The sequence below is a fragment of the Styela clava genome, chromosome 5, assembly GCF_964204865.1.
Source record: "Styela clava chromosome 5, kaStyClav1.hap1.2, whole genome shotgun sequence".
Classification (NCBI taxonomy): Eukaryota; Metazoa; Chordata; class Ascidiacea; order Stolidobranchia; family Styelidae; genus Styela; species Styela clava.
This window is the reverse complement of record NC_135254.1, coordinates 15352983-15380018: the sequence shown is the minus strand read 5'-3', so window position 1 is coordinate 15380018 and position 27036 is coordinate 15352983. Positions and strand designations below refer to the sequence as shown.

Genomic DNA, 27036 nt, shown 5'->3' with positions numbered 1-27036 from the left:
ATAAAAATATTAAAAAAATCTCTAGATCAGTTGATCTCAATGTGAAATATATTAATTCAGAACAAAAACAAAATTTTGAGAGAATTTTCATATGCTCATAGTCTTAGTTCAATTCTAAAAATATACGACTTTATTAGTGATCAATATGATAAAAATTAACTAGTAGGAAGTCGGACCACCGTCTCTGATCTCGAGTTTGACTTCAATACTTCTTGAAGTGAAAGATTTCGAGATATGATTGTTGAATAACAATGAAGCTTAGATCTGTCGCGCTACCGCAAAGAAACCAACGTGGCATTGATGGATGACTAACACCATGACATAAACGTTTATTAAAAACGGGCCATTTTAGTCAGAATGGTGGTTAGAAATAAGCGTTTTTATCACAGGAATCTGGCATGTAACTTGTGACATGTAACCGTGTATTCTTGAATATTCGACTGATTGGATGCAACTTTTTCTCGTTTTCTCGTAAAATTATTATTTTACCAAAGCGTGTAATTCTGATATGAAGGTAGAATAAGTAGAAATTACAAGGCATATTTTAAAGAATAGAGATATTTGATAGCTGTTTGAAAATCTAATTACCATTAAATATAAGCAAAAATTTGAATATACATGAGGAAAGTTACACATTAATAACGAATAAATTAAGATGCTAAGCATTAATCCACCGATATTTCAAACTAATAAGATTTTAATAATAATTATTATTTTTTTATGTACGATTAAAAAATTGAACGTCCGATGAATGACAAAATCTGAAAACAAACAATCGCTGACATTCGGAATAAATTCACGTCGGTCTCTTTTGTCCAGATTGAAACTCAACAAATATTATTTTTGCTTTGGATATTATATAGAATCAATAAGCGATGATGATTTTCTATTTTAACCACTTCCATATTTCATTTTATATATATTCCCGATAGAGCTTTAACCGCGGGAATAGTGTCACACAGGACAAAAATGGATGACCGACCAATTAGTGCAAACATTGGCTATTATGGAAATTTGAATAGTTTGCCCGCCCGGTTGTCATATTGAATGCAACCGTTTAGAATTCGAGGTATCGTACAAAAATCAGCCACACTTTAGCACTTTAAACTGTTCTTCACAAGAAAGCACTCAAATGGTTGATATAATGGTAAAATGGGTAACTGACTCAAAGTGGATCTGTAAATTTAATTATTTTCAATTGTATTTTTATAAATCTTGTTTGATACTGCTAATGTTGATCAGACTTCGATATGTGTTCATCAAAATGAGGAGTTTTATTTTTATCAACTACTCACTTAAAAAATCAACATCTTAAATTTTTAAAAAGATCCAAATTGTAGGCAAACTAATTGATGTATTATTACGATAACATTATAATTCCCATTCAACACAATTTTCTATCTTTCCATCAATATTTTCATCATTACCTGAAGTGGATATTGCAAATAATATCTATCGCTACATCTCAACACAGCAAACGCTTGAATTATTTCTATTTCTAACTATTTTTTAGATGTATGAAATAATTTACCAGAAATTTCTCATATAAATTTCTACCTAGTTATCAAATTAAAGTCGGTGTATTTTACCTAATTACAGCATATCTATATAAAACAGTGTGGATTGGAAGATTGGTATTTGCCGACATTACCTTTTATTGGGTGCCATGCAACAACGGAAAGATATCGGAACTTGTTGAAACATGTTTTTGGATCTGTTTTAATAAACGAACTATTTAACATTGCTTTGTGTTCTTTCAGCAAACATATGATTGCGAATCATCGGAAGTAATGCCTCTCTTCATAATGTGATAGTATTTGACTTCCGAAAGGACGAACCCTAAATTTTTCATGAATTAAAATGCTTGAGATGTCAATGACATTGATATCGTTACGATTGTCACGTAGATGATAAATTCCAGATTTATTGCTGAGCATAGATTATGCACATCTTTTAATATAACGTTTTAATTAACTAATGGTTTTTAATCCGTTACGAATTTATTCGATTTATTATGATGGGCTTCATTTTTGTGATACAATATTGTTTAGAAACTTTAGAGGATGAAGAGGAAGGTAACGAGGTGTCACTATGTCAGCTGTGCACTGTGTTGCAATAAGCGTTGTTGGGCAGTGAAAAACTAGACGTCAATGACTGATCAAGTCGTTTGTTATTCAAAATATTTTTTTGGGCTCTGTAGGAAACTGAGTAAGATTTTTTTTAAGAGTTGTAAATTATTTCTTTAAAATATTACCTTTTTTCCGATTGCAACTCGTGGATACAAAACCCTGAAAAACGCATGTTTCACAATCACGCGAACAGTGAGAGGTCGTTGACTTGTGACCAATGAAGTGAATAATTTGAGAAATGGCACGTATTCAGGTAAATGAAAAAAATATATATTGAGATTTTTTGAAAGGTTTAAATAATTCTTCTCCAATATTTCTTATACATCTCAGCCAAAAAATTTAAATCAATAAATTTCTTGTTTCAGGCAAGATATTCATCGTCTATAGAAAAACCGTTGAAGGAGCAGTAAAATGGGTTATCTATTATAGTGAAAATTATTTCAAAACTTAGGCTATTGACCTTAGATCGATGCTTTCCAATGAATCATCAGTAAATTTCACGTAGAAAACGGTAGTTAATTGTGGAAAGAGGGAAAAATGCTTAGTCAGTTTCGTGTGAAGCAAACTGTCAAATGTGGGCGATCAATAAACAACAAAAACAAACTAAAATAACAGAAACGAAACAATAAATTACCATGATTGCTACATGCTTAATGTTGTATTGACAAAAGCCTCATTTCAGTAACACATCATGCTTGATAAAATATTGCTATATTGAACAAAATAATGAGAATCGAACAGTGTTTACTCTTCAACTTTATCTAAATCATGGGACTCTCTCTTTAAAGATAGGCAGTATATAAGCAGATGGGCAACTACCTTTGTAACACTCTCACATTAGTCGATTAAATTGAGAGTTAATAGATGTCTTTGTTTTAGGTAGCTTTCTAGTAGAACATATGCCATTAGCATGGGATTTGTTGAATTAAAATGGCGGATACCTGTGTGGCCATAGAATGGATATTACCCACGCGTCGATAACGGCAGCCCTATTGTTCCTAATATATTAGCTCCCTTAGAAAAGGATATACAATCGCCATTTAAAGATGCTGATACCTAACTATATATTCGAGCTTCTGTCGTGGCAATCATTTTTGTACTTTAGAGTTGCATTGTTATATATATAAATTTTTTTTTTCTGTACCAAAAAAATTCTATGATGTGAAACGACAGTTCAGCAGCACGACATCTGTTATGGGCTTATGAGATTACATGCATCCTAAATTGATATTATATGATTCTGGTTCATAAAATAGCAATCAAATTAGCGCTTTTACTAATATTCATATATAATTATATTCAACATGATGTAATTCATGTTTTCTATTACTTCCCTTTTTCGTATGCAAAAAAATTCAAATTTTAACTGAAAATTGGCATATTGTGTACAAAATTGAAGTGGTGCAACGTACACAAAAGATTTCTAACGTTATATAAATTTTGGCACAATGTTATTATACTAATACATATATATGCAATTCAGTTTCTTAATGTAGGGGCACAAAGCGTAAAAATAACATCTGAATTAGCAATAGGAAATTCGTAGGTGACTTGATTTTACTATAAAAAAAAAAGTTGAATAATTGATCAACATTCGTACAGCCCAGATGGCCTTGTTTTATATTTTAATTTAGATCACAAAATTTGACGAGATAGATTGACCTACATAAGCAAACCTTTCTCTAAGAGTGTAATTTTTTTTTCGTAAACAGTGCACAATAAAATTTTTATTGCATTTTTTCATTGATTGCTGGCCTGTCGATTAGTAGTCAGATTAGAAAATACGACCAAGAAAGGAATAATAAAAATCGACAGTTTGTGTCGTAAAATTTCATTTATGCTTGCCAAAAGTTCATAAAATTGTGGCCGGTACACAAACAGTAATAGCGATTTCTCATCAAAATGAATTTTGATTTTTATAACCTAGAAAATCTTTACTGCTTAGTTTTACATTACAGTGATGATCACGTGAAAGAGAATTGCTCTAACTTTACGCTTGTCGTGATTTTTGTAGATCTAACATCTATTCTTTGTTCTAAGTCGTGCTATTTTGTAATTGGACGGACATTTCCCTTATCACTAGTTCTTAGCAACGATCCAAATTTTTGTATAAATCGGAAAATTCAATTTCGATATTACAGCTGAAAAATTACTACGAAACTTTAGCTCGCGTCGTTCTTAGTAATGCACCATTATTGGTTTGGTGAAGATAAATCGTCCAACTGTCCAGTGCTATTCTTATCCAACTAAAACATCGTATGATCATATTTAACGACATAGTAAAACATCTTGTGGGTGAATGGCCTTCTGCGCGCACACTAGTAGAAAATACGCCAAACGTATACCCTCTAATCACGCAAAACAACTTGAATTTTATTCCTTTGAAAAATGATCATTACCATATTATGCCGTTAGTCTAATTTGTCAACGAATAAAGATTGAAATTCTTAGAATAACATATGTACGCAAGTACAGCGGCTGAAATTTTACTTTCCAGTACAATAGCAATAATATTATTACCGCTCATTTTATTGCATTTTATAGCCATGTTGACCAGTAGGTTAAACAATCCAGGTGTTGTTTCTTTGCCAAATAAAACAAAGCAATAAAATGAAATAGCTTACTATTTAGCTTATTGCCTTGTACCGAAAACAAATTTTGAGCTTTTATGATACTAAAAAATGAAAAAAAAAGTAATAATGCGCTATAAATTTATTCGTTGTGAGCTTCAGTACTGATTTCTAAAAATTTCATTCAACTTTGCTTTTATAAATACCGATTTCCGTACCATCAAATTAAAAAAAAATTAAATAGTTGATTTTAAGATATATTTTCAAAAATGAAGTCGAAAATATTAAACAATTAAAGCTATAATATTCATAGGCAAATGAACTCTTGTTCTATTCAAGTTCTGAAATCGTAATAACAATTTTGTAGAATCTGGTTTTAAACTTATATTGGTAAATTGGTAATCACTTGCATATATCTTGTTTTGCATCCTTCAGTTTCTTATCAATAGCATTTAATTGAATATCGCGCGTTTTCTTTAGCAATTTTCGTTGAACATGGCTTCAGCATTCAGTCCAATCGGACTTTTCGGAACCAGTCGCCAAAGTGATATTCAAAAAAATGAATCAACGAACCGGACTCGACTTTCTTCCTTTTCGTCAACTGATGACAACAGACGAAACAAATTTTCGCCATCATCAACCTCTTCGCATAGCGAAGCATACAGCTGCTCAAGTACTCCAGGAGAAAAGTTTAAAAACTTAAAAAGCTTCAAACATGATACACAACGTAACACCGGATTTGTTCCTCCCGGTTACCCAGATCTGAAGCACTTAGGATCCCGCGAAGATCCCCAGCCTACCTCGACATTAAATCTAAAAATGGCAGCTGACTTGACATGTGATTTCACCAAAGATAACAATCGAACTTCGGTGAATTCGTCGTTGCTGAATCTCAGTATTCCGCGAAAGTCGAGTGTGAACTTTCACAAACTTGCAGATTCGATAACAACACCAAGCGAACAAGGTAATCCATCAAATCGATAAATAACGTGATTAAAGAACATCAACTTTTACAAAAATAATTTTACTTTTTTGGTAGATAATTCAATTTTGGAAGTATGACAGATTGTAGATTAGACTCATTATTATCAATTGATTCTAACTATGAACTACGTTTCAAATTTGTTTGCAGTATAAGCTTCGATTCTTTGTATTGGGAACAACAACTGTTGAATTTATTTGCAGAGGACGTATGAGCCTCAACCATGTAATATTAGCTCATTGTACTCTGTATATGCAAAATTGTATCTTTAATTTTAGATCCAAAAATTGAAGAACAAAGATCTTCTGAAGCCGATACAATTGCATTCAAGAATGTTCATAAATATCACTCTGATTTAAATTTAAATCTGGCTAACTACCCACCGTCGTTTCTTCCATTCGATAAAAATATAACTCCGAATCTTCTTCACACAAATCCTAATGCTATAGCAAATGAATTATTTCAACTTCAATTGAGAAATGCATATGCTGCTATTTTAAAACAAATTTACACAAGTTATTTTATTCGAAATCCATCTATACCTTCGGCAATACCGGACGTGCAACGTAATGGATTTTTACCACAGTAAGTGGATGTATATTTGAATGACTAATTGAGTATATATTTGAGTAACTTTTGAATGAATTTGCCAGTGCGATAAAGTACGGTAATTGAAAAACAAACGTTTTTCAGGCTTCAGGTATACAAAGAAATAATTCAACAATCAAAAAAATTAAAATAAATAAAGACATATAAACTCACATGCTATATTGAAATAAAAAATAGACTTATTCTACAGGCCTCAGCCATCGCACATGAACGCTGCTTTCAACAATGGATTAAAATCATTTTCCTCAGTTAGACCTGAACAGATAAGTCGTTTCAGTCCGTATTGGGTTCCAACAATTCCTAATCTTCCGCATCGCCAGGTGGGGGAAATAAAGAGCAAACGTCCAGGAAGAACGCCAAAGCCGAAGAGAGAATTCATTTGCAAATACTGTGGAAGGTGAAAATTTTGTGAAGTGAAACTAAAATTCAAGTTTATGTTATGAAAAAAAATTGATGGAGAAAATAAATTAGTTTTCTCCATAAGATCTAATTTCAATATTGTGAAAGCAATCAAAATATTAATAAACTGGGTAACTGCATGCTCCATCTGCAAAACTTGCGTGACAATTATATATTTTCAATTGGGCAATACGTAATTTTTACATTAAAAAATATGCAATATCTTCTGTTTGAATTTATGTTTTTTTTTATCTCCAATTCTAAACAGACATTTCACCAAAAGTTATAACTTATTGATTCATGAAAGGACACATACCGATGAAAGACCGTATGTTTGCGATATTTGTAAGAAAGCTTTCAGGAGACAAGATCATTTAAGAGATCACAGGTTTGTTAGTTTTAATATCATGACGGTAAAAAGTTTTTGTCAGTATTTTTTGATTTTCCATAAAATGCCAAAAAGATTATACCAATAAGCTGGATTCAATAGCTATAATGCTCTACAAAAATTGTTTAAATAGTAGATTTTGTAAAAAAAAAAATTTCTTCAAATCGTTGATTCCCATTGCTTAATTTTTATTGCTTGATCATTATATAAATATAAGTAAGTCAACTTTCTCTGGCGCAATTGTTCTTGGTTAACTTTTTGTTTTGTGGTAATGTATAAATTGAAAACGTTCATAAAATTGTTTTCAGATATATACACTCAAAGGAAAAACCATTCAAGTGTGAAGAATGTGGCAAAGGATTTTGTCAATCTCGCACTCTTGCAGTTCACAGGACATTGCATACGCAGGTGTGATTTTCATCGTTGTCACTTAGTAGTTGAAGTCAATCTAAAACAAACGACGAATATAATGAATAAATAAAAACTTCAGGATTCAATTCACAAATGTCCAACATGTGATCGGTCATTCAACCAGCGAAGCAACTTGAAAACTCACCTGCTTACTCACACCGACTTCAAACCATATACCTGTCTTTCGTGCGGAAAAGTCTTCAGGCGAAATTGTGATTTGCGAAGACACAGTCTCACACACACATTGGGTTGGGACTCAAATACAAACTCAGGAGGAATATGAAGGCTTAATACAGCCCGTGGACAACAAGTTGTTCAACAGTCCCATACCACGTCACAATTGTGATTTCATATTTACGTCGATGAAACAAATTTTTCTTTTCTTTTTCAAATTTTAAATAGTTTTGGCTTCTTCTAGCAAAAGTCTGAAATCAAATTATGCAAATAATGTTTTTGAAATCTAATTTAGACAAATTATCATTCATTAAATAATCGTATTTCGAATATGTATGCTATCGTGTATGCTGTATGCTATTCTCAATTAAAGTTTAAAAATTTCTGGTACTGTAATGTATCTAATACAATGTCATTCCTCTTTTAAAATACGTATTTATTTTCCTGTACTTTTGTTTGAATCAATCTGTTCATATTTTCACGTAAGCCATTTTCATGTATTTTTTATTATTTTGTTGTTAAATATTTATATTACCACTCTTTTGTTAATTTGCTAAATAAATTCACAAATAAATTAGCTTCATATAATTAATTCATATCTTCTGCAACCTTTAGCACATAAGTTTATTTTGTTGTATATTTCTGATTTGACATAGACAAAAAGTTTCGGGACCTATTCAATTATAGTTGGATTGGCATAAAATAAATCAAATTTTATTTGACAGAAAGAAAGGTATTGATGGTAGTTTAGAAAAATTGATAAAAGGTCTAGAAACATAGCCTGGGTTGAATACACTTACATAAGTGTGAGTAAGAATGCCTTTTCATAGTGTGAAACGATTGTTTCAAAACTAAATTTTGTCTGACAGGAATGAATAAACTGTGGGAACGGGTTGAAATGTGTAAAAACTGCGCATTTATAATAATAAAAATAAGAGCGTTTTACAGGTGGCTTTAATAATGTTTATTGAAATCCTCGGTTGGTTTAGATCTGCCCGACATCAATAGGGCTTTGATGTATGACTTTTGTGGGAGACATGAAAATCCTCGTTTGTGGACGACAGTTTTTTTTATAATGAGCAGGAGACGTTTTGTCGTATCATTTTATTGTTACACGGAACTAAATTTCCACTTGCTCATAAAGAATTTCGGAGAATGTCCACACTTTTAAAAATCCAGCGGCAGATCTTTCTGACTTCAACTAGGAAAAACAGATAAATTTCGGAAATTTTCACAAGAATAGGCTGAAATTATGGGCAGCTTATTTACAAATACACCAGTGTTCACTTCCGGACACTCATAATGGGGCATAAATTTATTTATTTGTCATACAAAACAGTAATGATTGCAACAAGAAGTACGGAAGTCAGATTACCCGGAGTGTTTACTCTTGAGATAAAATTGTGTTACATTATCGTTGATTGTTGATATATCATCGCTTGCTGAACATTCGCCAAAGTTTAGAATACAGTAATGTTCCTTCCGCTCCTTCTGTTCCAGTTTCGGGTCATATTCCTGCAATAAACATCTCCAATATTTAGGAATAAAAATAATTCAAATAATTGAATGAAATTCATTTCCATCACGAGATGGCAAATACGTGGAATAGGAGCGTTGTTCCAAAAAACCCACCCAAGGAAACCCCGCCCACAAAAAATCAACCCAGATAACTCTTCCCCGAAAGCCTGTTGGAACAGGTTTGGATTTCGTTGGGCGGTATGATCCACGAAGAAGGGTGGTAAGAAAGTCAACCCATGAAAAATTCCGCACATCGAAAATTCACTCATTGAAATGATGGAATTTCCATGACAGACTTTTTAATCACCTGTTTTTCCAATTATTTAAATTTTATGAAACGAATTATTATCATTCATGAAATTCGTAATTTGAGTTTGCTTAAGAGCGCCTAACATTAATATTGAATTCCTATAGAAAACTAATCATTGCTACGGGCGATGTGACGAATGTATTTTACGTCTCGCCATTCACTGCCATATTTGGGGTCTGAGTCAGTATACCGCCATGGCTTGCTAAGTCAATTCACCTAGTTCAGTCTGAAACGAGGGACAAGGGCGCCCACATGTGGAAGGTTTTGTTATCATCTTGTTGGAACGCGAGAACATTTCTAAATCAAAGCCGGGGATCGAAGTCATTGTTTTTGGAGGTGCTCGGAATCGGGACTTGCTGAAATTAAAATCTGAGAATATTTAGTGTTGGATGCTCAAATCTCAAGTCAAATTACCGAAAAGTGACGCACCGCAATGAGGGGACGAAAAGGGGACTAATTTATCAAGATTAAAAATCGGATAGATGTGTAGGGATAAATATTTTATAAGATGTTTTTTCACTCAGATTTGAGCAAGCATCTTCAAAAAGGTGATACTAAAACACACCTTAGTCATTTAAATTCCATCACAATCATAAATGTGTCGCGGATGAAATATGATAAAAATTGAGACAAAAATTACAATGTTTAGAAGAACACTGTCCGTTATAATAGCTGTATAACATGACAACAGCGACGCAACATTAGGTCGACGGAAAAAGGGAATTCGGTTATACATGGCTTATACGATGACATGAGCGCCAGACCAAATATGCAATACTCCACGTGTGGGCGAACCATTTGACATGTGTAGGGGAAGGACAAATATCGGCGAGAACGGCGAATAAATTTTTATATCTTTATATATATATATATTTATTTCAGCTCCGATTTTTGGTATGTCTAACCAGACGAAATTGAAACGATTCGCCAAGGACAGTAGTTACCGGAATGGAGGTAATCATCCCAAAAGTAAAATCCCTTGGAATTTAAGGTAATTTTGACGATTCCAGTCCCGCTAGTCAGAAACCGATTCATTATTTTAACGAAAATCTCAGATTTGAACAATTTCGCTTTGAATCAAGGCTAATGTGGGCACCTCAAACCAAAGCAGCATTGGAGGCATACTATCGCATTGGCTTTTCGAAGATCCAGGGCCAAAAATAACACCTTCAGCGAGAAACGAATGAAGCCCTGTATTGTTGGAGCAATTTTGATTTGGGAAACACAGCAGTCTTCAAAATTGAAGGAAATCGATTGGAAACAACTTGTTGGCATCTGTACAAATGGTGCATTTTTATGATTAACTATTATTCTGGTTTCAAAGCACTAATCTGCAACGTAGCGTCTCGAGAATTGCTACCAGATGTTGTATAAATTGTAAATCACGTTCGTGCAAATGCAACAACGTCAGGCGGTGACAGACAATGCCCACCTAAATTGAACCCAGGACATTTGTACCTTAAAAATTTTGTACCCACGACATTTGAACCCATAGATTTTAGCATAAATTGCACCCCCGGTCGTTTGCAGCCATGTACATTTGAACGAAATCACGTACATTCGCACCTACGGACATTTGCACCCGCAGACATTTGTACTCATAAACATTTGTACAATACAATGGTGAAAATACTATAGGTACAAATGTTCATGCGTGCAATCTGTATGTGGCTGTTTGATTTTGCGGGTGTAAATGTCCGTGGATGCAAAAGTATGCAGGTGCAATTGTCCTGGGCGCAAATGCCTGTGGATGCAAAAGTATGCAAGTGCAATTGTCCTAGGTGCGAAGATAATGGAACTGAAAGTGCAATTGGTGATAACGATATAGCTGCGAAAATGTAATTTCAGTCTCCAAATGGACTGTGCAAGGACGGAACTTTTGAGTTGATCAACATGAATCTCCCATTCTTATTAAGAAGTAACATTTTTGATTCAATTCCCTCCAACTTATTGTTGTGGAGTAGAATTCTCTGTAATCACAGGCATTAAAACAAAATGCCGAAACAAGCTCATGATTGACGATGATATGAGATGCTGACTGCCGTCAATTCTGTCCAGGTTTAATCATCTGGTATTGCAAAAACAGTACCAGTCTTCTCACCGTGATTAAACCAGGATGTTGTTGTTCTTGTGTGGGCTATTGCGTTATTATTGCTTTTTGAATTACACAAATTGATAGCTGAAATTTTTTTCTAAAAAGGGGATAGGCTAATTAAGCATTTGGTGATTGTATTTAGGGGTAACGATTCCATAAAAACTTTGGGACCACTGGTCTAGGGTTTCCTCCGACATTGGAGTTGTACCCGCATCAAGATTAATACAGCAATTGATTGACAAGCCTTTTTTGTTCCGTTCAGAGGCCTGCCACTGCTTCACCCAATCGGAAACCCGAAGCAAGCCATTTTCAAAGATATAGCAAATTCTGAAGTGTAGGTACGATGTAGGTCAAAGAATGGAAACGTGGATACCTCCAGTAAAGATTGGTTGTGTCAGGAGGCGAGACAGTATACCTGCCGTGGTTCTACAAATGTTCTTCTAACCGTCCACTTTATCCCCGAATAACCGCTAACAAGAGGAGGGGAGGCAGATCGGCCGTTGTCCAGGGTTCCCAGGGGGTTCGTGATGACTGCGCATGGGGTCCGCAACGATATGGAAAAAACGTCTGATCGATTTTTATTGATTTGTTTCGAGAAAAAACATTGTATCTTTTTGGTTGAGCGATGCAAACGAATGTCCATTGTTGTCATTAACATAGTGGTCACAAAAGTTGGCTGAAGGTGCATTTTTTGAAGGAATCATTGATATTAAATATAATTAGATTGCATATATATATATCCATAACTAACAGCCAACAGTTTATTTAATCTGAAATGCAAGCACATCCAATTTTTGAATTCTATCTTGTTTATCAATATGTATACGTATACCCTCGCCGTTGACCGCGATACTTCCAGGCCAGTAGTGAGTTTTGTTCACATCTACATCAGTTTTAGAAGGGCACTACATATATTGTACGTATATATACTGCGTTGAATACTGTTTTATTGTTACATCATTATTTTTTTATATCAAATTTACGTAATGCATCAGCTCGTTTATGACATCTCAAACAATAATTCAACCATAATGAATAATCAATATTATATGTGAATTAATTGGGAATAGTTTAATTTTTTCTTTCTTTTTTATTGATTTTGGTAATAAAGAAGGCTGAACCGGTTGAATACGATAATATAACAACAAACTGATTCCTACATACCGGAAGCCAAAAGGGTTGTTTTTCCCAATGGCGCTGTTTTTGATAAATGCCTGCAAGACGTAAAAGGTTGTTTGTAATCGAATCTCGAATCCATGACCTGGTATTTAGCGTAGTAATAATTCTTGCAAGTTGGATCGGATTTTCTGAAAAGAATAAAGATCAAATTGAGATTTATTAAAAATTGTTTAAAAGTATCTTCTTTGTATAACATTTCAGTACGTCTTCGAATATAATTTGCGATATTTAATTTCTCTTGAACTTTTGATTCTAAGAACTTTTTAGTGAGTAGTCAAGCACTCAATGGACGTCAGTGCTTATCAACGACCTGTAAATCGGTATTTGTGATACCCAGCAAAACTGTATTATATAACAAATTTTCAAAACATAAAAGTTCAGTTTTATAAAAACTTATATAGAAAATGAATTTCGTTCGGTTCCGCTATCATTTATTCCTTTTGAGTTGTCTTGTTAGCAATTAAATGAAGGAAATTTTCAAAATATCTTGCCGAACTTAACTCCCTATCCATTTTCACGGCATATGACTATAAGTCAGATTTAAAGGTGTTTCACGTTGACTAATTACTATATTTTCTGTGTATAATGACGCAATAAATATCACAATAAACGGGTTTATAATTTATTCATTTTCAGCCATTCAAATCATCTCGCCACTCAAAAAAGAAAACAGTGTCTTTGATGATCGTAATAGCCTGGACGATATCATTTTTAATCGCCATTCTACCGCTTTCTCCATCTTTGTCTGGAATGTTTCTCAGTCACGCAGAATTTGAATATTCTCCATAATCTTCAAACGCAACAGTCACATTGGATGAGACTAAATCACTTTTTACGAAGCTGCTGACATATGATCTCAAGCCTAACATGACGTTTCCATGTAAGTTAAGGCCTTGTTGCTCCACCAAGCGAACAAGCTTACCTTTGGAATTTAAGCTAACAATGTCACAGTTCAACATGAAAATGAGGTTTTGAAGTCTAGTAACCTACACGGGACATGCCTCTCTGAGTGACGAATATTTAAAGTCATATAAGGCTATACATAAGTAATACATTCACATTATTCTACTGATTCGGTAGGAAGTTTTGTATATTATGCCCTGATTGAATTTCGTCATGCATGAGGCCTACATTATCTTGCGGACTTGTACAACATCTTTGTTATGACAAATTCCCTTATTGCGATATTTGGTGTCAGATTGTTATTGGAAGCATCGTCCATCTTGGCAATGGTGGGTAGTACCTCCAATTTTTATTGTACAAAAATCTTCAAAAAATACGTGGACTTGAACATTCCAATTTTCTTCAACTAGCATTAGAATGCACATTTACCGTTATTCTGCGACAGAGAACATGAGTATGCGAGTTTAATTAAAGTTGATGTTGTGTAAAATCTTTGCTTTAATAAAATCAGCCTTATTGTGAAAATTCTGTTCTTTTGAAATGTGACAGATAAATTTTCAGTGAACAATTTCCAGTCATGGCAAGATATTCAGTCGCAATCAACCAAATATTTCCTTCATGAACATTTCAAGATTAAAAAAGAAATTCGGGTAAATTTGTTCTTGATATCTCGTTTTTGTCTGTTTCTCATTAACTCCCAAAAACGGCTCTCACACAAACGTGATATTTGCGTGAAAAAAATCAAATGGTTGGTTTCTCTTTTCTTGTTTCACTTTCAATGATCCACCCACTCTATTAGGTATATGGGAGCATTCCTCCTACTTATCGTAATCATATATATTAATATTATATGATATTTCAGGTTTATTAGGAGAACTTGTGACATATTTACATCTGTACGAGCGGATTTAAATAATTATGTTTCATGTGTATTTTGATTCAAATTTCTCACAGATAAAACTTGATGTGAATATTGTACTTTTTTTTTATGCGATCACCTGAATTGTACTTGCTACTTAGACGTAGTGAGTTGATTAAATTTGAAATGTTCAGACTATTCCAGATCAGACATAGACTATACTATGGTATATACCAAATTTGTTACAGCGTCTTGAAGCCTAGAGCTTTGGCCCGACTTACCTAATACCTAACCACTAGAAAAGCTAGAACCATAGGCATAAATGTGTGCAATTCGTTTTTACGATTTTCAACTATTTTGATCCCGAGCATAGCCTCTTGGAAAGAAAAAATCATGTTATTATGAATTAATTTTCAATATCCGACCTTTTTGCAAACAGTTTTTACAATTTTTCTTGGCCAACCATTCGATGGACGTTATCAATTGGTCTTGCGCCGTTTCGCAATCACTTCCATGCGTTTATTTTATCAAATAAATGATTTAGGACATTGAATAATTAGGATATAAAATAATTTTTTCTTTTATTCTGACTTTTTTCTAGATATTATAGTGTCGACAGCGTTTGTATTCCAAAATTTTTCGTAACCAAAGATGATCAGGCTTGGCCCTTTTCTTTCTTTGTTAACTTTTTCAACTTTTGTGCGTTCGTCTTCGTTGCATCATCTTACGTTGCAATTTATATCAAATCGAGGGAAGGATCAAAGTTTAGAAGAACTGCATCACGTGCGGAGAAGGACGATGGAAATAGATGTATGCATTCATTTGGGTTTCTTTTCATTTGATTGTTAGTCACAACCATTTTTATTGAATTTACTGTTTTTTTAGCCTTGCAACAAAAAATTCTCCGACTCATTATAACAGATTTCTGTTGCTGGATACCAATCTGTGTCATGGCCTTCTGTAAACTGGGTGGCGCAAATGTTTCAAAAACTGCATATGTCGTCGCAGCAATCGTGCTTCTACCGATCAACAGTGCACTAAATCCAGTTTTGTATTCAAACCTGCCAGATGCTTTATTTGAAAAACTGAGCCGAAAATTTAATGAAATTGTAAGCTTGCCCAGTTCTCGTTCCACTATGTCGACCGCCGCAAATGGACAAATAGACATGAAAGAAAGCAAATTGTAAAATCACTGCTGGTGTTATCTATAATGGTTTCAAAACGCAGACTTGAAAGTCAACGCATAAACAGAAACGTTTATTGTTATGCGACTGATTTTGTCATATATTTTTTATCCATATGATATTGTTTTGCACCTTATTACTTTTTTTCTCACAAAGTTGATCCTGCATATTCTCTTGATAACACATCTACCTCTACTTTTGATAATTAATTATTTGCTAAGCTCTATGACCAACCGCCGAATGGTCTTATTCGGCAAAATATTGTTACTCAAAACATTGACGATCCACTCACTATACACAGCGTGAAACAAAACTCAATTTGATTGGCAAGTCAGGATCCAGGTCGTATCCGCTGTGAATCAAAAATGTTACCGAATCACCAAGCAACTGGAACCGCATTATACATAAAAGGAGTTAACAGAAAAAATTGAGTGGTGTGGCCTCCACAATGATATGAATTTTCAAAGGCAAAATGAAACTATATTTGAACTTTTTTATATCCTATACTTTATCACCGTGGGTATGATTTTTATTTTATTATATTCATGCAACTTTCATGTCCTACTAATTGAAATCATAATTTCCCAAGTTCTTTTGATAATCTCATTCCTATCATAAACCATGGTGTAGTCCAATGTTCAGTCCACGGGAACATTTGCTGCCGGACCTCAATCATACGTTTACAATAATATTTAAGAGTAAATCTAAGCGTATCTTTGATAAAAAAAAATCTTGTGTTTCATACAATTGCGACGCACTTTTACACCAAAATCACGCAATCGAAGCATATTATTAGCTTGGTGGTACAGAAACAAGGGTTCTGTTAGGCCTACGACAAATTTGACAGTTAAAAAAAATTGAAGAAATGTATTTTACCCAAGTAAAGGACATGAACGCTTTAATACTCTATTTTTATCGACCTTCAAGTCGAAACTTTTCGAGCTTACGTTCAGTGAAATTACGGAGAAAAAGGCACAGGCAGGCTTAAAGTCAAACTAGAGTAAAGCGGTTTGAAAAAGCAGCAAAATGGTTTTCCTAGTCCAACCTTTTACAAATAATCAAAAACAACATTTTTGTTTAGATCTTCCATTTTTCTAAAAATTGTCAAATATCTCTGACTAATTATGTGGGACAGCATTAAAAATTCGGCAATAAAAAGTGTGAAAATAACATTGAAAATCAGGTTTCGATATAGATGAAAAATAAACCTCCATGCAGGTCATATTATTGCTTGAGTTGAAACCATTCGTTGTCCTTCATATTCCCCAAAATAAAAGTGAAATTCATGTGGTATAACATGTTTTTGTTGTGTGACCCGCGGCTGAACTGAAATGTAATTTGCGACTCCGGAAGGCATTTGGGTTGGACATAACTGCTCTGGAGTAATGACACAATTTGTTACATTGCGGTTTACATCTTTTACACACTATTGTTGCACTTGCACACCATTTTGTTTCATTGAAAATCATTATTGCCTACTCATGAAATATATACAAGCGGTATGACAAAAATATAAAAAACAGAAATGCTCATGCAAACTGATACGAAAGTTAATTGTCTCCGTTTTTTCTTGCACGTTAGCAACATCAGAAGCAGTTTATCTATATTCAAAAACAAACAACTTCTTTTATTGGACACGTGAGTGGACTTACGCACCGCTTTGACATTATGTTGTTGTTCTTGTTGATATTCTTCTCCTTCGCCATGATAAAATCGCTTTTCTCTTTGAATACTGGACCAATTGCTTTGAAATTTTCAGTGGTTAAAGATTGATATTTTTTCCAGAAAGCTATTTTTTTTGTTTATTCCTAAATTTTCTATAAATCTTATGAGATCTAATATTTTATCCAAAATTGCGCTGTATTACTTTTTAATTATAGAAACACGGTTTTAAATTCACCAAGCGTGACGGCTGACTGTGAAAATTTTTGCGACTGGAAACTCGAAAGTTTTTCGATGGTACGGTATCGGTAACGTCAAAGGTAAGGACTGCTTTGCTCTGTTCCACGTGTCCATATATTTGAGCGTTGCTCTCTTGTTTACTGTTCTGATTATGCTTGCTGCTAAAACCGGAAATTCGGAACACGGTTCAATAATGAAAAAGGGAAGAAACTAGTCGATTTAGTGTTGAATAATGAGACAAAAGTTGGTTTAATCGAAGAAAGTCAGAGGTTTGGGGAACATGTTGTGTTTCCAACAAAGACCTAGAGAAAAAATCGTCTTTTTGCAAAATACGACAAACGTTAAATATTACAATATTTTGAATATTGAAAACAGTGCACTAATTGAACATAAAAAACAACTACAAATTGTACTTTGGTTTCAAGTTTAATATTGCTTGTAGACTATACGAGAAACCCCGTGGATGTATAGAATTCACATATTCATCCTCGGGGAAGAAGAAAAGTCGATAAGACGGCTTAATCGAAGCATATAGAAAACCACGGCCTCTCGTCCGACTATCAGTTCAGTTATTTGTTTCAGATGCATGCAAGTGGAAGCGGAGGAACCCGTAACCGATCAGTGATTAGCGCCCTACGGCGGCAAGGATTTCAGCATTGTAATTCAAACTTGCGAACCCACCCATGACAATCAGAGGTGCAATAGCGGGCGTATTCTAATCGCGATGCGCTACACCGCCAAAAACTTATTAATTCAAAAAACAACAGTAAATCTTATCAAAATAACAAGATTATCCCTATAGTGCTTCAATCTAGACAAAGAGACCGAAGTAAACTTATTCCGAATGTCAGAGATTGTTTGTTTTCTAATTTTGTCATTCATCGGACATTCAATTTTTCTAATCATACATAAAAAATAGTATATATATATATTAATTTTTATTAAAATTTTGTTAGTTCGAAGTACCAGTGGCTTAATGCTTAGCATTTTAATTTAGTCGTTAATAATGTGTAACTTTCTTCGTGTATATTCAAATTTTTGCTCAGATTTATTGTTTAACTTTACATTTTCAAACAGCTATTAAATATTTCTATTCTCACAAATATGCTTTGTAATTTTACCAATTTCACCTTCATAACAGGCACACCAACACGCTTTGGGCATGCTATTTTACATTGTTGGTAGAAGATTAAAAAGTTGCATTCATTCAGTCGCGAGTCATGCCAGTTTCCTGTGATGAACCAACTTGATTTTTCAAAGACTAAGCATAACTTTCAATCTCGTTCTTTGCTTCTACCTGTTCTTTAGCCTGAGAAAAATTTAGTAAGTACAATTACTCTCAACAACCTGATAGGCATCACCAATAAAGTACTGAAAAATTATTGTTTCCCCAATAGAAAAAGACGCAAAGTTAAAAATTCGTAAAAAAAGCTACCAGTATCTGCATTTTGACGACAACATTATAGTCATATTACTAGCCTCATTATAACACTTGATACGTAAACTTTGGTAACATTTGATACGGAACTTTAATATCCTATATTGCCACACTAACTGAATTATTTTTTAGAAAACTTGAGAGGTTTAGGAATTGGAGATATAAAGCTACATGAACATGCAATATTTACCAACCTTTTGATCATCGCTTGCATGAGTCTCTGCATCTTTAATCATACGTTCAATATATTCTTTCGAAAATCTATTATCATCGTTTTTAATGGTAATCTTTTCTTTGTTACCAGTTCCCTTGTCTTCAGCAGATACTCTCAAGATACCGTTCACATCAATCTCAAAGGTTACCTCAATTTGAGGCACCCCTCTCGGCGCGGGCGGGATTCCAGTCAAGTCAAATTTTCCAAGATGATGGTTGTCTTAACCATTGGCCGTTCACCTTAGAAATTAATCATTCAGTTAGGATTGAGTCTTGAAATTATATTCCTATGATGAAAAATTTACTTGCCTTCCAGAACGTTGATTGTCACAGTGGGTTGGTTGTCTGAAGCAGTTGAGAAAATCTGAGATTTTTTGGTAGGGACGACAGTGTTACGAGGGATGAGCTTGGTCATGACGCCTCCAACTGTTTCAATACCGAGAGTGAGAGGGCAGACATCAAGCAGGACAAGATCACCTGAATGAAACAAACAACAAAAAATTATATATTGACATGTAGTTAGTCAAAAGTATAACACAATAATGCTTTATCGAAAATATCCAACTAAAATGTAGAAATTTTAGAATCAAATGACCATGTAATTATTGTTGCCACAAAAATCTTCTTACCAGTGTTTTCCTCTCCTCTCTGCAATACTCCAGCTTGTACAGCAGCACCGAAAGCGACAGCCTCATCAGGATTGATACCACGGTTTGGTTCTTTTCCGTTGAAAAATTCTTTAACAAGTTGTTGGATTTTAGGAATACGAGTAGATCCCCCCACCAATACAACTTCGTGGACTTCCTTCTTTTCCAAGTCTGAATCTTCCAAGACTTTTTGAACTGGTTTCATAGTGGAACGGAAAAGATCCTGGCAAAATAAAACAATTAACGTTAGGTTAAATATTTTTGTGAAACACCCTACAGTGAACTGGTGATCAAAAAGGATTACTCCTACAAGAATTCATTTTTGAAAAACAAGATTTGCGCCAAACATGTAAATCGGAAACATCTTAACCAGTGTTGCAACCAAATGATGAAAAAATTGACATGCCAGATGTTACCATATTCAATTCTTCAAATTTAGTTCTGGTCAATGTCTCCGAGAAGTCTTCGCCATCGTGGAAACTTTCAATTTCAACTCTGGCGATCTGTTGGGTTAAAAGACTACGTGTTGCTCTTTCCACTTCTCTTCTGAGTTTATGTACAGCCTTGTTATTCTTTCTTGCATCTTTTCCCTTCTTTTTCTTGTACAATTTCAAAAAGTAGTCCATAACACGTTGAACAAAATATTCACTACCTGTGAGCAAAATAGTTATTGGTAAACTAGCAACACTAACACTAAACTATTGGTAACACTAGTAATATTGATAAAGAGACTTGCGCACCAATATATAATTTTTTGTATTTGAGTGTTTCCGGAAAACCATGCATACATAGTTTAGCACAAAAATATGTGCAAGATAAAAGCAACTAAGGGTGCTCCTATATTTGGATCACAAAAAGCATCATGATTAAATGAGCTGTGTCATTAACGAGAGCGGTTCCTATAGCCTACTTATCGAGTTGATTCAATTTAATGGAAGTAATGTTAGTATGCCCAAAGAAGTATAATCTCATGAAACCTACCCAAGTGAGTGTCTCCATTAGTGGCAACTACTTCAAAAACACCATTGTCGATTGTCAGCAAAGATACATCCAAAGTTCCACCACCCAAATCAAAGACCAAGATATTCCTCTCTCCCTCTCTTTTATCAAGACCGTATGCAATGGCAGCGGCAATTCTGCATAAAAAACACTATTGGAAAAAATTGTCTAAATCATAGAGACTTTTCTATAATTACAAAACCAGGACTTACGGCTCGTTAATGATTCTCATGACTGTCAGACCAGAAATAACTCCTGCATCTTTTGTTGCTTGTCTTTGAGAATCATTAAAATAAACTGGTACTGTAAGAACAGCATGAGTGACCTCGTTTCCCAAGTATGCCTCTGCGATTTCTTTCATTTTGCCCAAAACCATGGCACTGATTTCCTCAGCTGCAAATGTCTGAAAAGCAAAGTCAATTATTTCATTAGAGATAAATAAGATACTAGGGAGTGAGATAAGCCATGAAGAAAGGAAATGGAGAATATATATATCCAATTCATAAGATAACACCTAGTTTGTAAGCAAGTAGAAATTGGCCACTGTCATATCAGCAAAATGCTAGCAAAACCCGCATCAAAATATACAATGCCATAAAACAGTGTTTCCTCTTTGCGAAATATTTTTAATTGATTGACACGAAATGTAAACTTGTAAATTGAACGTCGTTATGTAGCATCTGATCAGACAAGCATTTTATGACTAAAGGAGAGGTTCAACAAAATATATTTATTAGAACAAAATAACGTAAATTTCACAAAAAAAGTCGAAAAATTGTGAAATTGAATTAGGTATGTTAACTTATTTTTTTTAATATAAGAAACGAGAATATCGGTCGGAGACCGGAGACTTATCGATCGAAGGTTAGGGGATCCCTCAAACAAAAACTGCGGTTTCGATTGATCCGCTCTTACTCTATAGTGACACCCTGTGTCCCATCACTAATTAATTAATAACTCGCTAATTATACGACATAATTCATTTAAAATCAATAGGCTTCTGATCCGAGATATTATGAATGCACATGCAAAATTTGAAGCAGATTCAACCTCGCTTTCGTGGGATATCGCGTGTATTTAACAGACAGACAAACAAACAAGCAAGCAAACGAACAAACAGACAAATACCTATCCACATACCTACCGATCTTAAGATCAAAAGTAATTAGAGAAAAAAATTGATCCATATTTCAATAAAATATTTTTAATATAGCATAACAACGTGAATTTCTCAAAAATGTGAAAAATTGTTAAATTGGCCGACAATTTTGAACAAGATCTGCCTTTGGGGCTTAAAATAAATTTTAGGTATGATTTCAGGCTGGTTCCAACACCTTTTCAATCAATTAAAGACCTTGGCGAAAACTTCGATCAGTATTCCAACAAAATACTTTTAATACAACGCAATTACGTAAATTTCACGATAATACTAAAATTCGTAAAAATTGACCCAAAATTTGAACAAGATCCGTCTTTGGAGCTTGAAAAATATTTTGTGTATGTATAGCTGGTATCATCATCTTTTCAATCAAATAAAGAAAATTAGTGAAAACTTCCATCAGTTTCCCTAAAAAAATACTTTTAATACAACGCAATAACGTAAATTTCACGACAATATAAAAAATCGTAAAAAATGACCCAAAATTTAAACTAGATCCGTCTTTGGGGCTCAAAAAATATTTTGTGTTCAGATAGCTGCTTTCATCGTCTTTCCAATCAGATAAAGAAATTAGCAAAAGCCTGAACAAGTTTTCTAACAAAATACTTTTAATACAACTCAATAACGTAAATTTCACGATAATACAAAAAATCGTAAAAATTGACCCTAAATTTGAACTAGATCCTTCTTTGGGGCTTGAAAAATATTTTGTGTATAGATAGCTGGTTCCATCATCTTTACAATCAAATAAAGAAATTGGCAACAATTTTGATCAGTTTCTCAACAAAATACTTTTAATACAACGCAATAAAACTGAATTTCACAAAAATTAAAAAAAATGTTAAAATTTACCTGAAATTTGAACTAGACCAGATCCGTTTTTGGGGCTTGAATAATAATTTATGTATGAATAGCTGATTTCAACATCTTTCCAACCAATTAAAAATATTGTCGAAAACTTTGATCAGTTTCCTAACAAAATACTTTTAATAGAACGCAATTACGTAAATTTCGCAAAAATCCGAAATATTGTTAAAGTTGATCTAAAATTTGAACTAGATCGGTCTTTGAGGTTTCAAAAATATCCTGTGTATGGATGGCTGGTTCAATCATATTTCCAATGAAATAAAGAAATTGGCAAAACATTGATCTGTTTTTCTAACAAAATACTTCTAATACTACGCAATAAACTTAATTTCAAGTTTAGTGAGCTTGGTGATTTTTTTATCATTGGATGTCTGAAATCCTGACTTTAACGATCGAATTCGAAGTCTTGAAGTTTAATTTTAAGCCTCCAGATCTAGCGTTGTAATAAAATATTTTGTCAGAAAAACAATCTAGTTTTTTTTCGAATTCCGAAAAATATGTTGAAGGTATAAGTTCATGGTTGAAATATTTTTTTTAGCCCCAAAGGCGGATCTTGTTCATTTCTGGCATTTGGAAAATTGATTTAGTTTTTGACAGGTATACAAATACTTTATTGCGATACTCACATAATATTATCAAAGCATATAATTTGATTTTATTCACATCAGACTGTATACTATATTTATAATGTTTGACCGCATTCCCAGAGTACGATTCAATTCATATTTGAACATAAATTTTTTAGTGAAACACTTTTTATGAAACCGTGTTTTTGAGTAGCACGATTTTGCTAGCGTGATAAAGGTGGAAATTGCCATAGGGTATCCCCAACCAGACATGGGAATTTTTTCTAAAGAACATTTTGATTACCACAAATTTTAGGAATTATCCACAGACATAACATTTGATTGACATTTATAAATTCAAAATAGTCGAGAACAACATTGCAATACAAACCTTTTCAACTCCAATTGTGTTGACTTTGACATATGGCTTCTTGTTTTTCTCAACTACTTTGAAAGGGAAGAATTTGATATCGCTCTGAACAGATTCCCAAGAACGACCAATAAGACGTTTCGCACCAAAAACTGTATTTTCAGGATTAGACGTCTGCTGATCTTTCGCAGCATCACCAATGAGCCTTTCGCCATCCGCAGTGAATGCAACGTATGATGGTGTGATACGATTACCTTGATCATTAGCAATAATTTCTACACGACCATTTTTGAAAACTCCGACACTGAAATAAATAAAAGTTGAATGATTATCATTAATGTTTAAAAGTTATTATAGCAGCAAGCTTATTTCTCATACTCACCAAGAATATGTTGTTCCCAAGTCGATACCAATGACAGTTCCCACAGCCGCAGATTCTTTGGTCTCTTCAGCAGAAGTACAAACGACACAGAGCACAACCAACAATAATGACAATTTCATCTTAAAACAGTGTGGGTCTGGTATAGTTTAGTACCACATATACTTCTAGTGGTCCTGCGACTATGTTAATAAAGTTATTGTGATACGAAAGTACACCCATGTCAATGTAAATTAATATGCCCATTTGTATGTATATAATATATGTATGTTTATTTGCCTCAAAAATGTAACAGTATATGCATAATAATTAAACGGTATAAAAAAGACGGGATACATGTTCAAGACGTGCATTTCTGCTTGTCTATAGCCTTAATTAAAGTGAAAACGTGTAAAACCTATTTATTAATAAAGTGTGCCACAATATATGGAATATGTCCGTTTCTGCTTGTCTAAAGCTTTTGTTAGAGTTAGCATATAAAATAATAGGGATTTATACCCTCAGAAAATTCTCCCGATATTTTACTATTGAAAATTGTCTTATGATTGTTCTGAAGTGTTGGCGATTATAAACTGGTTCACATGTTTGAAGGCATCAAGTGCCGCTTGCACAGATAGTCTACTGATAGATGATTTTAGCCTAGATAATCATGTCGTTTGCGGGAATTTTGATTACCGCAACCAAACTAAATCTCCTCGGAAGGCGAAATGACATTTACTGAATTAAGACATACAACCATTTTCTTGAAAACATAAGTAAAAACTGACAAATAACACTGTAACGCGCAAAACTATAAAAACGAAGCCTGCTTGAACATCTGTCTGAGCGACTGCAAAAACTGCAATTGTTATGTAATTCTAAATGGTTCAATAGTCTTGCTGCACACTAACACAAATATATTTCTGTAACGTTTCGTCTGACCAAGGTCAGACTTTCTCAGGCATACATAGTTCAACCTAATCGATAGCACATGTTATGTCATTGTTGGCTTATTTTTGATTGGTTGTGGTTAAGGGAAAATCTAAATGTTGAATAGCTGAGCTTGCTATTGTTGCACAATGTATACCGGTATTGTATTTTAAATGATTTTAATAAAAGACAGACAGTAGAATGGAGATCAAAAAAGCCAAACGGAAATTCTGACGCCAAACGTGTTTCAAAAAAGCCAAAATCGTGAAATTTGGCGTTAAAAAAGCCAATATGGCAACATTGGTCTAAACACGCGATAAGATAGAATTTTCATATTTATTCCTTGGGCAGAGTCATCAGAGGTGCGGTGACGAGCGTATTCCTAACGCTTAGCACGATGAGTCACACCGCCGCCAACGATATTCGGCACTTCATGTTTTAAACCTTGACAGCGGAAATAACTTTAATATGCTTTATCGGGCTTGCCCAGACTCAAATACTGTATGTGTATTTTGCGCATGTAAAGTACTATATTCTTCCTGTTGCAAAACTTTCGCAATTTTTGAGGGTATTTCAATAAAATTCACTCACCAACAGACGCCATCGACAGACTACTCGAGACGTGGCGATTGACCGGTCGATCGCGATCGACGTGTTGGCCACCTCTGCCCTATAGGAATTAATGTATCCCGCATATGCATTATCAGCTCTATTAAGCGATTGTGACGTTGTAGTGACGTAATTTTTGAATGACGTTGTCAAGTGGGAGTCAGGAATGATATAGGCAAAAATTGTTACGCAACACCCACTAGAGGTTTCTGTGGTGCGAAACTACACACATGTGAATGTTAACTAATATGTCCATTCATGCTTGACTAAAGCCTTGCTTAACGTGAAAACGTATAAAGCATATTTATTATTAAATGGTGGCACAACACATGTATACCCCAGACATAAAATAGCAAGTTTTCAGGTGCAAGGTACCCAACTACACCCATTACGTAAACGTTAATTAATATCTCAGTTTCTGCTTGGATAAAGCTTTTGTTGTAGTTAACGTATAACGAATAAAATAATAGGTCTTTATATGTGTTGTACCCAACTACATCCATTGCGTGAACGTAAATTAATATATCCACCCACAAAATCACATAGTGACTCAGATGAGGCAATTTGAACGTTCGTTGGTGGAAATTGACGTCTCTCTTGAGTTACATATTTTTTTTTGATATCTGCGGAGCGATCACAGAGATATATAAATGGAGTGCGCTTCTCTCTCATTTCCGCCGGATAATTTGGAGCCTCTCTTGTTTTGGCGACAGACTTCCAACTTCTACGAGGCGCGCAATGCATTTCTTATTGAATTTGACAGAAATCAATTATTGCCGTCGATATTTCTTGCATATTCTCCTGATCTTGATTCGTTTCACATTATGTATTAAACGCCAATATATCCCAGCCCACCATACGGTGCTAATTTTAGCTGTTTTATCAATTTGCGTTATTAAGTCGTGGATTAATAATATTGCCAACGTATCAGACAGAAGCGTACAACAACGACCACAGAACATTAACCAATATGGCTTATCGGAATCGCTCCCCCATTTGTCTTATTTGGCCATATCATATCGCCTTAAGTATTTTGACCTGTGATCGCAATATCATTGCGTCGTCTGGCTCCGCTGTACCTGAGCTATTCGTATAGTAGAACTAAAAGGGAGCTCTAGAAGTGTGTGTACCAATATGGAGGTAACTAATTTTGTTCGTCTACTTCCATATTCATTTTGAGCTCTACGGAGCGACCCTGAAACGAGAGAGGTCGCTGGCATTAGGGAGTTAGTTTATTAACATAGTCGCAGCGCCACGGACCTTTGACC

At 34.2% G+C, this 27036-nt stretch overlaps 2 protein-coding genes across 2 annotated transcripts; one reads left to right on the top strand and one right to left on the bottom strand.

Annotated features, from left to right (window-relative positions):
- Positions 1-6423: 6423 nt before the first annotated feature.
- On the top strand, positions 6424-8159 carry LOC120344934 (uncharacterized). Its single transcript, XM_039414274.2, has 4 exons — positions 6424-6687; positions 6958-7077; positions 7386-7485; positions 7568-8159. Exons 1-4 carry the CDS (start codon positions 6497-6499, stop codon positions 7769-7771), a joined length of 615 nt encoding a protein of 204 aa, XP_039270208.2. The 5' UTR covers positions 6424-6496; the 3' UTR covers positions 7772-8159.
- Positions 8160-17441: 9282 nt separating this feature from the next.
- LOC120344981 (endoplasmic reticulum chaperone BiP-like) lies at positions 17442-24598 on the bottom strand. Its single transcript, XM_039414332.2, has 9 exons — positions 24254-24598; positions 23893-24175; positions 21122-21312; positions 20892-21046; positions 20327-20562; positions 19893-20133; positions 19573-19740; positions 19245-19503; positions 17442-18921 (listed from the first exon to the last, which is right to left on the bottom strand). Exons 1-8 carry the CDS (start codon positions 24370-24372, stop codon positions 19454-19456), a joined length of 1443 nt encoding a protein of 480 aa, XP_039270266.2. The 5' UTR covers positions 24373-24598; the 3' UTR covers positions 17442-18921; positions 19245-19453.
- Positions 24599-27036: the final 2438 nt, after the last annotated feature.

Bases quoted from the DNA above. Each gene is read 5' to 3' on its own strand.
- LOC120344934 (XM_039414274.2), top strand. From the start codon at position 6,497: ATGAACGCTGCTTTCAACAATGGATTAAAATCATTTTCCTCAGTTAGA. The intron at 6,688-6,957 runs GTGAAAATTTTG...AATTCTAAACAG, and splicing joins ATTTGCAAATACTGTGGAAG to ACATTTCACCAAAAGTTATA. The intron at 7,078-7,385 runs GTTTGTTAGTTT...AATTGTTTTCAG, and splicing joins GATCATTTAAGAGATCACAG to ATATATACACTCAAAGGAAA.
- LOC120344981 (XM_039414332.2), bottom strand. From the start codon at position 24,372: ATGAAATTGTCATTATTGTTGGTTGTGCTCTGTGTCGTTTGTACTTCT. The intron at 21,047-21,121 runs GTAAGTCCTGGT...TTTTTTATGCAG, and splicing joins ATGAGAATCATTAACGAGCC to AATTGCCGCTGCCATTGCAT. The intron at 19,504-19,572 runs GCAAGTAAATTT...TTAATTTCTAAG, and splicing joins GACAATCAACGTTCTGGAAG to GTGAACGGCCAATGGTTAAG.